This window comes from Erpetoichthys calabaricus, chromosome 8 (assembly GCF_900747795.2).
Source record: "Erpetoichthys calabaricus chromosome 8, fErpCal1.3, whole genome shotgun sequence".
NCBI lineage: Eukaryota > Metazoa > Chordata > Cladistia > Polypteriformes > Polypteridae > Erpetoichthys > Erpetoichthys calabaricus.
Window position 1 is genome coordinate 196301216 of NC_041401.2, and position 19216 is coordinate 196320431.

Here is a 19216-nt window from a genome sequence, read left to right on the forward strand (position 1 = left end):
GGATTTCGGAGTTTAAGGGTCCCCTGATACCGAAAACATTGATATCTCAATGATGGGTGTCTGTCTGTCTGTGTGTCACAATTTCTTGAGGACAGTCTCCAGCTAAAATGGCTGGATGGAAGAATACCAAAAACGAAACCTACGCCTGTTATGAGATGAGGATGTGCTGATTAGTTTTTGAGCCAAATTGTGCACGAGAAAGAGTTACTCGAGAGGACCCCTCAAATACTGTAATTCTTTAATGAATTCTGAATTCTTCTCATCAATTGCTAATGTAATGACCTCATTTATGATCAGAAAGATCAGCATCAGAGTGGTCAATAATTACTGAAATGTTAGAGAAGAGTTCGGGTAACTTGGGCACAAAACCTACTGACGCTCACATCCAAATTTTTTCATTTACATTGAGCATGTTGGTCATTTAGTTTCACTGTATCTGCGTTTCTTGTCTTATATGCCATGTATTTTGTGGGTGGTTCCCCAGGAGGCAGGGTCACCTGTCCATTATTCCTTTAAATCACTTTTTATTTTGATGCAACTTTTGGCCCCACTAGAGAGGACACAAAGAAGGAAAATGACTGATAGGAACACATAGTCCGAAACAGATCAACAGCAGAGATCAAAACGGCCAGAACAAGCCAACCGAATCGTCAAAATACAAAGCACAAAACATTGTGACAAGAAGAGACCCGAGACATTGTAAAGGTTTGGGGCAGCCACCCATATAATGTGTTCCTGGCTGCAAAAGTAAAAGGTGTGGTAGCGAGTAATGTTTACAAGACAGAGTCCAAAACAGAACTGAATTCCAGAGGAAGGGAGTGAGGCTTTATAGGAAGTCTGAGGGAAGTGATGTCATCCTCGGGGGCGAGACCGGAAGTGATGTCATCCTTGGGGGCGAGCCCGGAAGTGATGTCGTCCCGGCGTGTCCCAAGTCGAGGCCGTGGCTCTTGGTGGGATTTCCTGGGAAAGGTCTGCAGGGAACTTAGAAAGAGCTTTAGTGCACCCCGCCACCCCCTGGGCAGATGTGTTACCATTACAGTATTCTCCAAGCCCTTCAGCTGCCTCCTATTCACACGTGTGTGACAACATAAATTAGCAAACAAGAAGCAAGAGCATGAAGTCAGATGTCGGGAGATCAAAAATAATAAATCGCAAGGTTAAAGGCACAGAAACAGTTCTAGTATCCTAAAGTTGGATGCCACAGCATCATTTTGGACAAACTTTACACCCGTCACCAAATCAGATGTCATCAGTGCCGCATCTCCTGTTAAATGCTGGGATGTTCCCATTGATACGGAAGGCACAAATAACATAAAACAGCAGTGATCATCAAGGATCCAAGATGGCAACTGTGGTGTTGTGACACTTGAGAGTTCCCAATCACTCAAGTCCTGAAGAGTTCCAAAAATGTCTACTAGAGGGGGAAATTCTGTCCAAAAAAATGAAACCCTGGCCAGTAACAAAAAGGGCCACAAAGAATCTTCGTAGAATAAAAGATTAATGAAAGATCTGAAATAAGAACAGAGCACAAAAACATAAAAAGGCAATCCCAGGCAGAATCGCAAATCCATGGAACAGTCGAAAAAGACAAAACCGAGGGGTCAAAAATCCAGAAACACTCAAGGCACAAGAACTAATCGCAGATAAGCACTCACCAAACTCCCAGGCGCATTCACATCTGCAGGGCTGAGGGCAGTGCCTGGTGGGGATGAGCAGGTTGTCCTGCCTCTTGGGGTCCCCCCACAAAACAACATGGCACATAAGAAAGGCAGCGATCCACAGACAGACTCAAACACAAAGAAACACACAAATGAATATAAATACAATTATTCCAAACAAAAGAATCAAAAATGAAGAAGCTAACAACCCACCTCTTGTTTCTGTGGTTTCCTTTCGATTCCCAATTTGCTCTGCTGCTGTCCACCCCACCCCTCAGGGACGTGGATTTTAAATTTAGAGTGGCTAGAAGAAGCCTGGGGAGAAGTTCAAGCCCGGACTCAAGCGACGTGATGCCAGAGCTCCATCTGCAGTGCCCACCGGACCCCTTCATGTTAATGCCATGCAGTTGATTTGCGTCCTCAGCTGTCAACGGTCTACTTAATGATGCCACCCTGGACTTTACGAAGGGGTGTTCAGTCAAGCTGGCACCCGCCACTTCCATATTCATGTGAAAACCAGGCAGGGTGCACTTATTGACAATAATGGATTCTTTTAATGTGAGGAGAGGCGTCCCATTCAAATGTGCGTCCCTGCTGCTTTTGAAGTTTGGACGAATAATTGAAATCGTTGCAGCGCTTGGCGTTTATGGTAACACAAAAGAAAGCAAACCAGAGAAGAGCTGACACGATCAAAGAGGCCCTTCGGAGAGGAGCGCTACAATGAAGACACCAAGTGTCACTTCTGTGTGACAGCGAGTGTCCCTCCAAGCCGTCACTTAGTAGCTGACCTCGCGTGACTGACATAATTAATGACATTCATAGTGGATACACAAAATTAAAATGAACACGGGATGAAGACGAGGGAAACTGCACCTTGGCAGAAAGTCATCTCTGATGATATCCCAAGAAGATGAAGGCTGCTACCCACCAGTTTACTGGAGACCCTGGAGAAAATCCCACAGGAACACTGGGAGAGCGGAACTTGAGCTCAGGACACTCGGTCCATATGGTAGCCTCTTTGTTTCTGTTATCCTTTTCTTCTCCTCATCTGTTTGTGAAGTTAAACTCAACGCACTTGACTGACTACTCAGCATATGTAAACCGGGGCACAAATAGGGGGGATGCAGAGGGGCCCATACCACTGGGGACCCCTATAGACCCTTGCTTGTTTGTCTAGGGATCACTGCTGTCCCCTGATCATGGTGGGTAAAAGTATAACACTCTGTCTTCTGGGGGACCCCTCAGTTATAGCAGCTCTCTATCATTAGGTGGAGACCCCTCAATTGTAGCAGATTAAACTACAGCACTATGTCTTCACAGGGAACCCCTAAATTGTGGAAGATTAAAATACAGTGCTCTCTCTTTCAGGGGACCCCCTCAATCATGGCAGCACTCAGTCTTTATGGAGGCAACCCCTCAATTACAGGAGATTGAAGTACAACACTCTGTCTCTGTCTCTGTCTCTGTGGCAGATTAAAGAAGGGTACTCTGTATTTGGGAGGACCACTCAATTGCAGCAAATTGAAGAACAATGCTCTCGCTTTGGGGGGGGGGACCCCTCAATCATGGCAGCACTTTGTCTTTAGAGGGTAACCCCTCAATCACAGCAGATGGAAGTACAGCACTCTGTACAATACAATACAATACAGTTTATTTTTGTATAGCCCAAAATCACACAGGAAGTGCCGCAATGGGCTGGGTCTGTCTTTGTGGGGACCCCTCAATCCGAGCAGATTAATGTACAACACTCTGTCTTTGTGGGGACACCCAATCACAGCAGATTAAAGTACAGCACTCTGTCTTTGAGGGGACCCCTTAATCATGGCAGCACTCTGTCTTTGTGGGGACCCCTCAATCAGAGCAGATTAATGTACAACACTCGGTCTTTGTGGGGACCCCTCAATCACAGCAGATTAATGTACAACACTCTGTCTTTGTGGGGACCCCTCAATCACGGCAGATGAAAGTACAACACTCTGTCTTTGTGGGGACCCCTCAATCACGGCAGATGAAAGTACAACACTCTGTCTTTGTGGGGACCCCTCAATCCGAGCAGATTAATGTACAACACTCTGTCTTTGTGGGGACCCCTCAATCACAGCAGATTAATGTACAACACTTTCTCTTCATTGGGGACCCCTCAATCCGAGCAGATTAATGTACAACACTCTGTCTTTGTGGGGACCCCCAATCACAGCAGATTAATGTACAGCACTCTGTCTTTGTGGGGACCCCTCAATCACAGCAGATTAATGTACAACACTCTGTCTTTGTGGGGACCCCTCAATCCGAGCAGATTAATGTACAACACTCTGTCTTTGTGGGGACCCCTCAATCACAGCAGATTAATGTACAACACTTTCTCTTCATTGGGGACCCCTCAATCCGAGCAGATTAATGTACAACACTCTGTCTTTGTGGGGACCCCAATCACAGCAGATTAATGTACAGCACTCTGTCTTTGTGGGGACCCCTCAATCACAGCAGATTAATGTACAACACTCTGTCTTTGTGGGGACCCCTCAATCACAGCAGATTAATGTACAACACTCTGTCTTTGTGGGGACCCCTCAATCACAGCAGATTAATGTACAACACTCTGTCTTTGTGGGGACCCCTCAATCACAGCAGATTAATGTACAACACTTGTCTTTGTGGGGACCCCTCAATCACGGCAGATGAAAGTACAACACTCTGTCTTTGTGGGGACCCCTCAATCACGGCAGATGAAAGTACAACACTCTGTCTTTGTGGGGACCCCTCAATCCGAGCAGATTAATTTACAGCACTCTGTCTTTGAGGGGACCCCTTAATCATGGCAGCACTCTGTCTTTGTGGGGACCCCTCAATCAGAGCAGATGAACATACAGCACTCTGTCTTTGGGTGGTCTCCATCCCCCAGTAAGTACGTTTCACCATAACTCCTTCGCTGACTGAGATTCGTCGCCACGGGGTCTGACCAAACTGCTCTCCATACCGACTTCCCGTTGTGCCCCTCAGTGTAATTCCTGATCTGCTAACCACAGGGAGATGTGCAGCTCCAGGCCCCCCTCACTTGGCGGTCCTCCATTAGCCGAGCACTGCTGAGGTAGTTCATTTCATTCTAATTCATTCTGATTATAAAGCCGCTCTCGTGCTTTGCCACTCAATAACCATCCGAAAGGCCACCCTGAGGCTCATCACGGCAGCAGTGGGCTATGAGAGCTCGACAGCAGGCTGACTCCCGAGGCCCGGCTCTGTTCTAACAGGAGGAGGACTCAGCCTTGAACTCTGGGAAGACCTCAGCGCCCCCTAGGGGCCCAAGGCTTTATGCCTTTAAGAGGTGGTTGATTCAAATTTTGAATAAGCCTTTGTTTCCTGTTGCTTGGCAACAACATTGGCAAGATGGAAAAAATATCAGCAGGTGAATAATAAGAAGGAGAGTTGTAAGACAAGAACAAAAAGAGACCTTCATCGTGAGGAGCTGAATGGAGAATCGCTGGTCTCGCAGTGTTTACAGAATAACAATATCGTCCAAGCTTGGTCGCTTTCTGTGAGGCGCTAGCGTGCTCCTTCTGTGTCTGTGTGTGTTCTTCCCCCCACAGCTCTAACCTGGCCCTGTCATGGGCTGTTGCCCTGTCCAAGTTTGGTTCCTGCTTGCACCTGACTGTTAACAAGAGGGAGTTCAGCCCTACATGACCCAAAACTGGATTAGGTGACTTTGATGAAGGATGGATCAACAGAACAAAATCCCATCTGTGGGCATGTGGGAATGAAAATGGTCTTTAGAACATTAGAACAATCTGGACAAGAACAGGCCATTCAGCCCCACAAGGCTCGCCAGTCCTCATCCATTAAAAACACCAAGTCGAGTTTTAAAAGTCCCTGAAGTCCTACTGTCTACCACACTATGTGGTCTCTTATTCCAAGTGTCTATTGTTCTTTCTTCTTCTTCTTCTTTCAGTTGCTCCCGTTAGGGGTCGCCACAGTGGATCATCTTCTTCCATATCTTCCTGTCCTCGTCATCTCGCTGTGTCACCCCCGTCACCTGCATGTCCTCTCTCACCACATCCATAAACCTTCTCTTAGGCCTTCCTCTTCTCCTCTTCCCTGGCAGTTCTATCCCTAACACCCTTCTCTCAATATACCCAGCATCTCTCCTCCGCACAGGTCCAAACCAACGTAATCTCTCCTTACACAATTTTAAACACTTCTAACTACAGTATATCTCTCTATTATAAAAAAAAAAATTTGGGACGAGACTTTTTTCCTGCGATGAGACGAGATCTTTTGAAGAGAGACAGAGAGACACTTTCACGTCCGGCGAGATGGTCAAGTCACGTCATACTTACAACCTTTGGAAGCCAGTCCTGTGATACACCAGCACTGCAGGTTAGAGATAATGGAAGTAGGAAAATTAGAAAGTCTCAAAAAGAAAGGAGAGTAAAGATCACATTAGTGCAAACAAACAGAAAATATTACTTGGGGGAAATAACGAAACAGCGAAAAGAGATTGCATAGTGTCTGAGGATGTCTGGGGGACAAGAGAGACAAGGCAGAGACTTTAAAACGTTCAAAGCGCCACACGAAATGCTGATCACGCTGCACAGGAGCAACAGCAATCCAGCAGCTGATTGAGCAAAGAGGAGGTAAAAAGAAAGGAATTTGTTTCCCATGGTATCACCGTTTACGAGGGGGTTTCAGGGGAGCAGCCGCGTCTCCTTGGGGTGTGTTCAGCCCCCCTTCTCCACAATGGCGCGTAGCGTTGGCAAGCAAAGCCCCCTAGTTATTATTAATATTGTAGTGCCCAGGGTCCGGACCTGAGAGGGTCACGTTCCTTAGGTGGTCGAGCGCTGTCAGAGCAGGTATGGCTGTGACCACAGACCACCTGAGGGGTGGAGAGTGTTGTTCACTTGGTTGACTGTTGTGAAGGGGATTGTCTTCACCATGGAAATGATTCTGCGATCATCCACCACTGTTGTCTTCTGTGGACGTCCAGATCTCAATGCGTTCCTGAGTTCACCAGTGCTTGCTACCATCTGGTGAAGGTGGTAGCAGGTCGCTACATTGGTGGTAGAAGTGGGATAAGACCTGACTGATGACCCCAAGACGACAGACTACTTTAGCACTAACACTGGTGGATCCCTTGACCCTGCTCATGTTGAGTCACCTGATCACTTCACACCTCTCACTTAAAAATAAGCTTCCTCTGTGGTTTTTTTTTACTATGGAGAATCTTTTGTCTTATAGGAAGCCTTTGTCAAATCTCAGCAATTATTAACGTCTTTGTTTTAATTTTTAATTTTTACACCTTTTTGTTTTTCTGTTGGACGTCACCATTTTCAAGTGTGGTTTCTTTGTGCAACCTTCTGTTGTTAAGGGTCACCTTGAAGTCACACTGAAACTCGTCGTTCGGCTCCCTCTCTGTCCATCTTGGTGGATTCTAAAAGTCTTTATAATTGCGTATGTTTGTTTTACAGTCTGGTGTGTTTTGTTGCTCCAGTATTGATAAACTGATCTTTTGTTCCCGTTATGTTTAGCGTGGGGACACGTGGTTGTTGTTCACTTCCTTCTGCCTGTCCATTGTTATATTGGTAGAACAGGCAGGTAGATACGTCTTGGGTATTATTAGGTGTCTAAAATGAGGGCTTCTTGGATAAACATTTAAGAATGAGTGATGGACATGACAAGACTGACCATGTGATCTTGTTGCAGGCAATGGGAAGACGCCGAAATCATGGTCCTGCTACAGCTGATGTTTACAGACTTGGATTTTGTGACCAAGTTCAGCATCGAGCGCGAGGTGCTGCAGCAGTTCCTCTACGAGGTCTACCGACACTACAACAACATCCCCTTCCACAACTTCAAGCACTGCTTCTGCGTCACCCAGATGGTAGGTGATGATCTCCATGCTACATCGTGTTTGATCTTCTGCACGTCATCTTTCAGTAAAGGGTGCTGAGTAATGAAGGAAACATTCATTGAGAAGCCAATAAAGCATAAAAAGTGAGGGCTACCTTTAGGAAAGTCAATGATACTGGTCCTCTTATACAGTTAGGTCCATAAATATTTGGACAGAGACAACTTTTTTCTGATTGTGGTTCTGTACATTACCACAATGAATTTGAAATGAAACAACTCCGATGCAGTTGAAGTGCAGACTTTCAGCTTTAATTCAGTGGGGTGAACAAAACGACTGCATAAAAATGTGAGGCCACTAAAGCATTTTATTAACACAATCCCTTCATTTCAGGGGCTCAAAAGTAATTGGACAAATGAAATAACTGGAAATCAAATGTTCATTTCTAATACTTGGTTGAAAACCCTTTGCTGGCAATGACAGCCTGAAGTCTTGAACTCCTGGACATCACCAGATGTTGGGTTTCCTCCTTTTTAATGCTCTGCCAGGCCTTTACTGCAGCGGCTTTCAGTTGCTGTTTGTTTGTGGGCCTTTCTGTCTGAAGTTTAGTCTTCAACAAGTGAAATGCCTGCTCAGTTGGGTGAAGATCAGGTGACTGACTTGGCCATTCCAGAATTTTCCACTTCTTTGCTTTAATAAACTGCTGGGTTGCTTTGGCTGTATGTTTTGGGTCATTGTCCATCTGTATCATGAATCAATTTGACTGCTGTATTTAGCTGGATTTGAGCAGACAGTATGTCTCTGAACACCTCAGAATTCATTCGGCTGCTTCTGTCCTGTGTCACATCATCAATAAACACTAGTGTCCCAGTGCCACTGGCAGCCATCACACTGCCTCCCTCCACCGTGTTTTACAGATGATGTGCTATGCTTTGGATAATGAGCTGTTCCACGCCTTCTCCATACTTTTTTCATGCCATCATTCTGGTAGAGGTTGATCTTGGTTTCATCTGTCCAAAGAATGTTTTTCCAGAACTGTGCTGGCTTTTTTAGATGTTCTTTAGCAAAGTCCAATCTAGCCTTTCTATTCTTGAGGCTTATGAGTGGCTTGCACCCTGCAGTGCACCCTCTGGATTTACTTTCATGCAGTCTTCTCTTTATGGTAGACTTGGATATCGATACGCCCGCCTACCCCCTGGAGAGTGTTGTTCACTTGGTTGGCTGTTGTGAAGGGGTTTCTCTTCACCATGGAAATGATTCTGCGATCATCCACCACTGTTATCTTCCGTGGACGTCCAGGTTTTTTTGCGTTGCTCAGTTCACCAGTGCTTGCTTTCTTTCTCAGGATGGACCAAACTGTAGATTTTGCCACTCGTAATATTGGAGCAATTTCTCAGATGGGTTTTTTCTGTTTTTGCAGCTTAAGGATGGCTTCTTTCACTTGCATGGAGAGCTCCTTTGACCGCATGTTGTCTGTTCACAGCAAAATCTTCCACATGCAAGCACCACACCTCAAATCAACTCCAGGCCTTTTATTTGTTTAATTGATAATGACATAACGACGGACTTGACCACACCTGCCCATGAAATAGCCAAAGAGTCAATTGTCCAGTTACTTTTGAGCCCCTGAAATGAAGGGATTGTGTTAAAAAACGCTTTAGTTGTCTCACATTTTTATGCAATCGTTTTGTTCACCCCACTGAATTAAAGCTGAAAGTCTGCACTTCAACTTCATCTGAGTTGTTTCATTTCAAATTCATTGTGGTAATGTACAGAACCAAAATGAGAAAAAAGTTGTCTCTGTCCAAATATTTATGGACCTAACTGTAGCTCTTCATTGATGAGTGGTGCATAGGAAAAGGCTGAACTAGGAGTGCAAACATCGGTTCTCAAACGGTGGGGTGCACCCCCCCCCCCAGCTGTACAAGGGGGGCGTTGAATAAATGAAGAAGACGTCAAAATTTTTTTTGTACATTTTTATTTCAAATTTAAATTTGCAAGCATGTAATCACAACAAATGCATTATAACTAAAATTAAAATAAAACATTTCTAAGGCATAGATCTAATGACTAATATGTGCCTGCTTTAAAGTTTGAGACGTATCGGTGTCTGTCGCGAACGTTCGGGTAACAGTAGATCAGGTGATAATGCGGCGCGACTGCACCACATCAGCAGCGTAACCAATATTACCAAATTGAGTTAAATAGTTTCCTCCCACAGTCCAAAGACATGCAGGTTAGGTGCATTGGCCATTCTGAATTATCCCCAGTGTGTGCTTGGTGTGTGGGTGTGTTTGTGTGTGTCTTGTGGTGGGTTGGCACCCTGCCCGGGATTGGTTCCTGCCTTGTGCCCTGTGTTGGCTGGGATTGGCTCCAGCAGACCCCCGTGACCCTGTGTTTGGATTCAGCGGGTTGGAAAATGGATGGATGGGTGGAATTTACTGCGTATTGCGTTATTTTCATGATACTACTAACAGCGGTATAATATTTGTCGGACGAAAATACGTTCATCTCGCACAGATTGACTTCATCGGTGTCCTCGTTCACGAGATTTTTAAAAATTAAAACATATTTAATTGTTTCTTTACATAAAAAAATAATTAAATAAGAATAAATAATTTATTCTTTGTTTTTGGGATTAGAATTACTACCAAAAACCACACAAGGCATTTTAACAGTTATTAAAGCACTTTAAAAAAAATAAATTGCAAATATCTCATCGAAGTTAGCCAAACACATGCAAACCTTATGGAAGTAAAAATGATAGGACATTGCGACCCCGCACGAGTATCATACCTTTGTTAGTTGTATCATGGGTTATTCTCATCTACTGTATCTTCAGAATTATTCCAGGTAGAACAGGGGGGGGCGCGAAATACGAAAGTTTGAGAACCGCTGTAATAAAAAATGAATGAATAAGTAAATAACAACAGGTAGTCTTCATTTTACTATGAGTGGTGACCTTCAAGCTAGCTCTGTCACTAAGCTGGACAGTTCAGGTTAGACATTCAGACACGTCAGTTTTTGTGCCTTTCCCTTTGTATTTTTTGGAGATATTGGTGGCTACGCTGGAGATTTTTACACCTAGAGATTCTGATTTTGATGTTAGTTTCTCTCCTTTACAATTTTATCGTCCTTCTGTGACTCCATTTTGGGTTGTCCACCACCGCCGCTGTGTTGTCATAGAAGCACCAGCCGTTGCTTAGGCAACTTTCCCAGAATTCCGCGTGATTGTGTGTTGCGCGCCATCATTATTGGGACCTATGAGTTCCATCTCGGATGATTCTCGTTGATTTACATTTGGATACAAAATACTTTACATGCCATTCCCTGTGACTTTCTTGTCCTCAGTATTCAGCACTTATTGTTTCTTATCTTACATTTCTGGATTGGCGAAAGATCTTTTTTCTTTTTTATTTCGATCCCTGTTCGTATTTTTTTGACTGCATCGCATCTCCTGATCCTATAATTTTATATTTTTTGTGTGTTAATAGCATATGCATTTTGTGTTTGTCTGTACTTGTGAATTAGATGAAGATCAGATCACATTTCATGATGCATTAATCCAGAAAACCAGGTCATTCCAAAGGGTATAAGAAAATGTGGGTATGGCGCCCCACTAGTTTTCAAGCCAAAGACTGCACTGCTTTTTATGTATGTGTGTGTGAAGAAGAACTGTAGATTGTCAGGGATGGGGGCTTTGCTGGCACTGGGCCGTGGGTGGACAATGGCATTGCATGACTCTGCCCACACTGTTGCCCGATCAGGGCTGCCAATTAGTCTGACTGGCACATCTTTTGGGATCCATGAGAAGAAGTAGAGTAAGACCCACACAAACACAGGGAAAAGTTGACAAGGACACAGCATTTGAACCCATGAGGTTAGTGGCATGAACCCCTGCGGCTCATAGGCTGAGTGTAAGTCCTTACAAAAGGCACAGCTCACCTGTTTTTGTGGGGCACTTTTCAAAACAAGCTCTGTCACAAGGTGGCATATTAATCAAATGAGTGTGACATGACGTCACGATGTATCAAAACCAAACTGAAGGTAAGTGGCAGAGCCACCGGATGGGGTCTGCCAATGTACTGACCTCAGACGTGAGTGACAGCAGAAGGCAGCGGAGACAGCGTTAGCACAGAGTCCTCCACAGAGGCTAAGCATATGTCTTTATAGACATATATGTGAAGAACAGACCTAAAGGGCAGGAGAGGAAAGGACATTTGAATGTCTCGTATGGTATCTTTCATTAGGTGCATGGACACAAAATGCTGGAGAGTATCTGATGAATATCAAAATGTGGAAGAAAATGATAAAAGGCAGAGAGAAGACAAAAATGGGAGGAAGTATTTAACACGACAAGAAGGTTGTCCACTGAAGTGGCAGTTAGTTGTAGCAAAGACAGGCAAAGCAGGAGAGCCTCAAACATCAGTAGCATTCAAGACACATGCCAAGCCTTTAGGAACTCGTCTTCTAACCTTTGTGCTTGCCATGTCTCGTAGATGTATGGTCTGATTTGGCTAACAGAGCTTCAGAGCAAAATCGATGATATTGATCTTCTGATTATGCTGACGTCAGCCATCTGCCATGACTTGGATCACACAGGATACAACAATGCGTATCAGGTGAGCAAAGCCGTATGGTGGACAAGCTCAGAGGCTTATGGGACGAGGACATGGCATGCATGGTCAATTTTAACTGAACTCTTTTTGGGCTGATTTTTTTTCCTTTTCTCCCAGGGTTGAATATTTTGATGACATCTCGCCTGAAGAAGGGGCCTGAGTTGCCTCAAAAGCTTACATATTGTAATCTTTTTTAGTTAGCCAATAAAAGGTGTCATTTTACTTGACTTCTCACTGAAAAGCACAGAAAGCAATCGTTTCTCACATAAATCAACATAAAACATCTGTTGCTGCATGCAGTGCCCTGGCGCCGTGTGTTAGAGGTCTCTGGCTGCTGCGGCAGCGGCTGCACAGGGGCAAGGCCAGCAGTGGCGGATCAGCTGATGCCGGTGCCTCACTTTTGTTTTAGATCTCGATTCTCCAGATCACTTGCACCCAAATTGGGGTCTGACAAGTTCGCACCGCTGCCACCAAATTGTGACGATGCCGGTCCCCTACAGACTCCCTCCTCCCTCATGGGAGTCTGCTGAAACAACACCGACGATTAGTTATGACCGAGATGAGCTGACAAATAAGGACATATCTCATTGACGCCAGGGTATGGTGTAAAATGGTCAGGTGCTTTTATTATAATAAAGACAATCCAAAACAAAAGTAAAAGCAAAAGTGTCCATTGTGCAGTGTTAAAAAAAAACAAATCCATAAAATCACTGAAACGTGGAGATAAAATCCATAATAAATAATTCTGTTAAAATAAAGGTTAAAATTAGGGGCGGAGGACCCACTATACCACAAGAGTCCAATTCAAAATAATAAAATATATGCAAATTTTCGTCCAGTGAGTATTTTGCTTTGTGCATTCACTTCACTGTCTCATCAGATGTTGATGCCATTCTAGATATTGTTTACTCCATGCTACTCACGCACACGCGGGGATCTGATGTCAAGTCATTCCTCCAAGTAAAGAGGGTCTACCTATAACATAATGGCGAGTCCTCTACCCATGAAGGTCGACTTTAGTTGACATCTGCCCTCAACCCCGTGTGTCGACAGAAGTCAACATCCGCCCTTAAAGAGTTAAAGAGTTATCCAAACCCATGTGTACTCTTGGGGGTGGGGGTCAGGCACTAGTAGGATGACCCCAAAAAGCCCCACAGAAATATAATAAAAAAGATGTTGATTAACTCCTTCATGACACAAGGAAGGGGAAAATACAGTATATGGAGGATTAAAGTGACAAACAAGTGACAAATACATCACATGTCCCACTGGGCCTTGCACTCCTGTCTCAAGTGCCCACCCTTAAGCAACAGTAAAGCTTTCTGTACCTTTTGTGATTTGTGGAGTTTACACCACAGTATTGCTGGATTTTGTGACTGGATTGATTGCTTTAGGTTTGCCTTTTTAGGTACACTTATTTTCATTATTTTTGAACAATAAAGGGACTGTTTTGTGCCTTAAAGACCAGGGTTTCACTGTCACCCTCTCCTTTGAATAGTATTTTTGAATAACTCTGAGATTTTTAAACTTTAAAATACTTTGCCCCATGTTTGAGCCTGTGTATGATAAAGCCTACCTTTTGAGGTGAGGCCTGCTTATGGATGCTAGAACAGTTGAGGCCTTCACTCTTTTTGCTGTGGTGTGTGATCAGCTTCATGACACCCCGTGTTTGCATACAACTTGTCGTACGCTCCCAGTTCATAAAGTATAGTTACCAGAATTGTATTATTGCCCAATGACTAAAAAAATGAAATAACCGTATTGTTCCTTTAACAATTAAACCCTAAGGTTGTACAGGTTAATAGATAGATAGATAGATAGATAGATAGATAGATAGATAGATAGATAGATAGATAGATAGATAGATAGATAGATAGATAGATAGATAGATAGATAGATAGATAGATAGCGTAATTGTCAGGATAGATAGATAGATAGATAGATAGATAGATAGATAGATAGATAGATAGATAGATAGATAGATAGATAGATAGATAGATAGATAGATAGATAGCATAGTTGTCAAGATAGATAGATAGATAGATAGATAGATAGATAGATAGATAGATAGATAGATAGATAGATAGATAGATAGATAGATAGATAGATAGATAGATAGATAGATAGCGTAGTTGTCAAGATAGATAGATAGATAGATAGATAGATAGATAGATAGATAGATAGATAGATAGATAGATAGATAGATAGATAGATAGATAGATAGATAGATAGATACTTTATTAATAATTCCCATACTCCAGCAGCAGCATACTGATAATAACAATATTAAATTAAAGAGTGATAACAATGCAGGTATACAGACAGATAATAACTTTATATAATGTTAACGTTTACCCCCCCAGGTGGTATTGAAGAGTCACATAGTGTGGGGTCTTCTCAGTCTGTCAATGAGCAGGACGGTGACAGCAGTCTGTCACTGAAGCTGCTCCTCTGTCTGGAGATGATCCTGTTCAGTGGATGCGGTGGATTCTCCATGATTGACAGGAGTCTGCTCAGCGCCCGTCGCTCTGCCACAGATGTCAGACTGTCCAGCTCCGTGCCTACAATAGATCCTGCCTTAATGGCACCCCTATTGGATCGGGTGTTCTTGAAGTCTCCAGGACACCTTTATTAATAAAAATGAGAATTCTTCCTTGTGAACAACTCGCATTTTTCATTACCAGGGCTTGAACTGGGCCCATTATGCATCGATAACAGAGTTCTGGCACTTTTCCATTTTTCATAACTGTGTACCGCCATTGGTTGTTCTGTTCCAGTACAGTTTATTAGCGTACCAGTATACATGATGATACCCCCAGCTCTGCTCTCCTATCAAATACACGTTTATGTTTGTGCTCGAAACTACAAAAGGCCGCTGCCCGCCACCCACACTACTCAGAAATCAGACGGAGTAGCGGCGCTTATGTGTCTCCACTTCAGGCACTGCTCGTTATGAACTGCATTAATTCCCAAATTATTTTATTATTTTGGGTTATTATGGCATAAGAAACACATTGGGGCAGATTGTTAGTCGGGGATCTGTGTGTTTTACGCAGTGCAATAAGAAACCAAACCCTCCAGTCATTGTGTGCAGCACCACTGACTTGTTACCGGACGACTGCCAAGAATTTCAGTGGACATTCAATGAATGAAAAGCCTCTGAGAGGGCCTTCAACTGACCGACTATTAATTTGTTACCTGGTTTCCGCTTGTCTAGGGGCAAGAAGTGTGCCCTTTCAAACTCTCAGAGTCTAAAGTTTTAGATGCGTATATTCAACAGAATCTAAGAAATGCATTCATGAGACATTCTACTGGCTTTACTGGTGCAGCATGATTTGCATAAAAACGAAGGGGGGGTCTTTGCCCCTGTGGGGACTACAGGGAACTAAATAAAATAACAATTAAAACAGTCATCTTGTGTCCCTAATCTCTTCAATTTTCAATCAGGTTTTGGCATCCATCATTTTCACAAAATGAGGTCTCTGCAGTGCTTCTAATTGAATAAAAATTAGAAAGGGGCATAAGATGGCACTTAATACATCAGGACATTATAAATTCCTTGGAACGCCATTTGGGTCAGCTAATGCACTGGCAACATTTCAAGACTTTCCAAATGAAATTTTTAGACACATCCTGGGCATCTACTGTTAAGCGTTAGTAGATATTGACGATATATTTATAATTTCTAAGGATTTGAAAGAATGCATCGGTCACGTGAAAGAGGTGCTCTGTAGACTACAATGGAATAACCTCTCTGTAAAGTTAGAGAAATGTGGAAGCACTCCAGTGTCGTTAGCACGATTATGTTGAGGTGTGTATCGATATGTACATTCGCATATCATAAAGCACCGATCACCACCTTACTACGTGAGCTGTCACGTGAACAGACGCATTGGAGTCTCCGCTTCTGGATCTTTTGTTAAAGTGACGTCCATCGATTACGGCTGCTCTCCTTTCAGACTTTTATTAAATATCCTTGTGTCGTGTCTTTGTACTGCAGATCAACGCTCGGACTGAACTGGCCCTCAGATACAATGACATCTCTCCGTTAGAAAACCATCACTGCGCTGTGGCCTTCGAGATTCTGGAAAAGGTACTGTGGTGCAGTATCTGGCGTCTGGCCCCTTTAGGTGGTCCGTTGGAGTCTGGCTGGATATGCTGACATGTGCTAAAGCAGAATTCTGACGGCTTCAAAAGGGCAACACAACATATGCACGACTGCTGTGGGTACAGAATGTCATCTGTGATGTTCTGCTCACACGGAGATGGCGTTATCTCTACAGGAATGACCCTTTCCATTTATCAAATCGCTTGCTTGTCTGCATGACCTTTATATTTTAGTATTTACTTTGTTTTGTGTCGTCATTGTGAGTGTAGTGGCACAGGTGTTAATACTGATACGTCACTAATCCAGAGATCTGAGTTCAGGTCCCATTCTGGTCCTTGTGTGCTATTTGCATGTTCTCCTAGTGCCTATGTGACTTTGATTTTCTCCTTCATCCCCAAAATGTGCATGTCAGGTTAACAGGTGACTTTGATTTGCATGTGTGTGTGAATGTGAATCCCATCCAGGACTGGTTCCACCCTTGTTTCTAAAGCTGTTGTGATAGGCATTGGCTCCTTAGGAGTGTGTTAGGGGAACAAAGGAAATAGATGGACTGGAGGAGGCTTCTTGAACGCAACACCTCTCCCCACCATCTTTCTTTCTCTGTTGTCCTGGTATTAGGGTGTTGCACCGTGTTAGCCATTATGGGTATAGTGACAAGTCAAGCAAGATGACCTCTTTTATTAGCTAACTAAAAAGATTACAATATACAGGCTTTCAAGGCAACTTAGGTCTCTTCTTCAGGCCTTTTCTTCAGGCAAGATGTAAGATGTAAGAAGGGGCCTGAGTTGCCTCAAAAGGTTGCATATTGTAATCTTTTTAGTTAGCCAATTAAATGGGTCATTTAACTTCAACTTAAACAGATAGATTTTTTAATGTTTTTAATGTTCTACGGAAACCGCTGCCATCCATTCATGTACTCAATCCACATAATCTAATTGTAGGGACAAGGGGAGCCGGAGCCTATCCCAATAACATGAAGTGCAAGGCAGGGACATACCCTGTATGGGATGTCAGTCAATCTGCTGCTAAAACAAAATTTAATTAGGACTTCACATGTAATTCACAGCCAGAAAACAATATTTTCCGAAATCTAACAAGCGAACAGTTCAAAAGGATCAGAGAAGGAATGATCAAGTAAGTTACCTTGGTTTAAATTTTTGAACTCCTTACATTTTTTTAGAAGGATGGGGTTTTCAGTCACTTTTACACACTCATCAAAAATTCTCCTAACTTCTTAACCCTCTCTGACTCCCTCCACCCTTTCTGACAGTGTCTCTCAGGCTCCGCCCCTTCTGTTAACATCTCCTGGGCTCCACTTCTACTGGCAGACTCTCTCTCTCCTTCTCAGGCTCCATCCCTTTTGACATTCTCTCTCTCTCCCTCTCAGGCTCCACCCCTTTTGACATTCTCTCTCTCTTTCTCTTCCTTTCAGGTTCCACCCTTTTGGTAGTCTCTCTCTCTCTCTCTCTCTCTTAGGCTCCACCCCTTTTGACAGTCTCTCTCTCTCTCTTTCTCTCCCTTTCAGGCTCCACCCCTTTTGACAGTCTCTCTCTCTCTCTCTCTCTCCCTTTCAGGCTCCACCCTTTTGGTAGTCTCTCTCTCTCTCTCTCTCTTAGGCTCCACCCCTTTTGACAGTCTCTCTCTCTCTCTCTCTCTTTCAGGCTCCACCCCTTTTGATAGTCTCTCTCTTTCTCTCCCTTTCAGGTTCCACCCCTTTTGACAGTCTCTCTCTCTCTCTCTCAGGCTCCACCCCTTTTGACAGTCTCTCTCTCTCTCTTTCTCTCTCTCTCTTTCAGGCTCCACCCCTTTTGATAGTCTCTCTCTCTTTCTCTCCCTTTCAGGCTCCACCCCTTTTGACAGTCTCTCTCTCTCTCTCCCTCTCTCTCTCTCTCAAGCTCCACCCCTTTTGACATTCTCTCTCTCTCTTTCTCTCCCTTTCAGGCTCCACCCTTTTGGTAGTCTCTCTCTCTCTCTCTTAGGCTCCACCCCTTTTGACAGTCTCTCTCTCTCTTTCTCTCCCTTTCAGGCTCCACCCCTTTTGACAGTCTCTCTCTCTCTCTCTCTCCCTCTCAGGCTCCACCCCTTTTGACAGTCTCTCTCTTTCTCTCCCTTTCAGGCTCCACCCCTTTTGACAGTCTCTCTCTTTCCCTCTCAGGCTCCACCCCTTTTGACAGTCTCTCTCTCTCTCTCTTTCTCTCCCTTTCAGGCTCCACCCCTTTTGGTAGTCTCTCTCTCTCTTTCTCTCTCTCTCACTTTCAGGCTCCACCCCTTTTGACAGTCTCTCTCTCTGTCAAGCTCCACCCCTTTTGACATTCTCTCTCTTTCTCTCCCTTTCAGGCTCCACCCCTTTTGGTAGTCTCTCTCTCTCTCTCTCTCTCTCTCACTTTCAGGCTCCACCCCTTTTGACAGTCTCTCTCTCTGTCAAGCTCCACCCCTTTTGACATTCTCTCTCTTTCTCTCCCTTTCAGGCTCCACCCCTTTTGACAGTCTCTCTCTCTCTCTCTCTCTCTCTCTCTCTCTCGCTCCCCCTCTCAAGGCTCTCCCAGTACTGTGATGTCCCACTAGAATTTTCCAACAGACCTCTGATGCTCACAGTTTTCATAATGCAGTCTGCACTTTTGGCTTAATGAGTTTCTATTGTCTTTTACTTGTGAACTGCAACTGCAAAATTCACAAAACAATTATTATTAAAAAAAAAATCTTATGGTGGTACAGTGATTAGCATTTGTGCCTCGCAGGTCCTGTGCCCAGTTGTTTGCAAGTTCTCCATGTGGGAGTTTTCCTCCAGATTAACTAGTTCTGGTGTGAGTCGGATTGTGTGTGTGATTCGGGGCTCCATCCAGCACTGGCTCCTGCCTTGTGTCCATGCTCCTGGCCTCACCTCCCATAACCCTGAAGTGAATTACTCACGTGTGAGAATGCTCTCTACATGCTACATTATGGCACCTTTGCAGAGGTTATGGAGTCCACTCACATTTGTTTCTTCCATCAT

General features: G+C 44.0%; 1 protein-coding gene across 1 annotated transcript in view; it reads left to right on the forward strand.

The window, feature by feature from the left end:
• Positions 1 to 19216, forward strand: part of si:dkey-219c10.4 (high affinity cGMP-specific 3',5'-cyclic phosphodiesterase 9A) — a 63641-nt gene that overhangs the window by 31969 nt on the left and 12456 nt on the right. Inside the window, exons 7-10 of the mRNA XM_028808308.2 lie at positions 7353 to 7530; positions 11997 to 12119; positions 16117 to 16209; positions 17291 to 17358. Coding sequence (XP_028664141.1) covers positions 7353 to 7530; positions 11997 to 12119; positions 16117 to 16209; positions 17291 to 17358 — 462 coding nt within the window. The remainder of the gene's footprint in view (positions 1 to 7352; positions 7531 to 11996; positions 12120 to 16116; positions 16210 to 17290; positions 17359 to 19216) is intronic.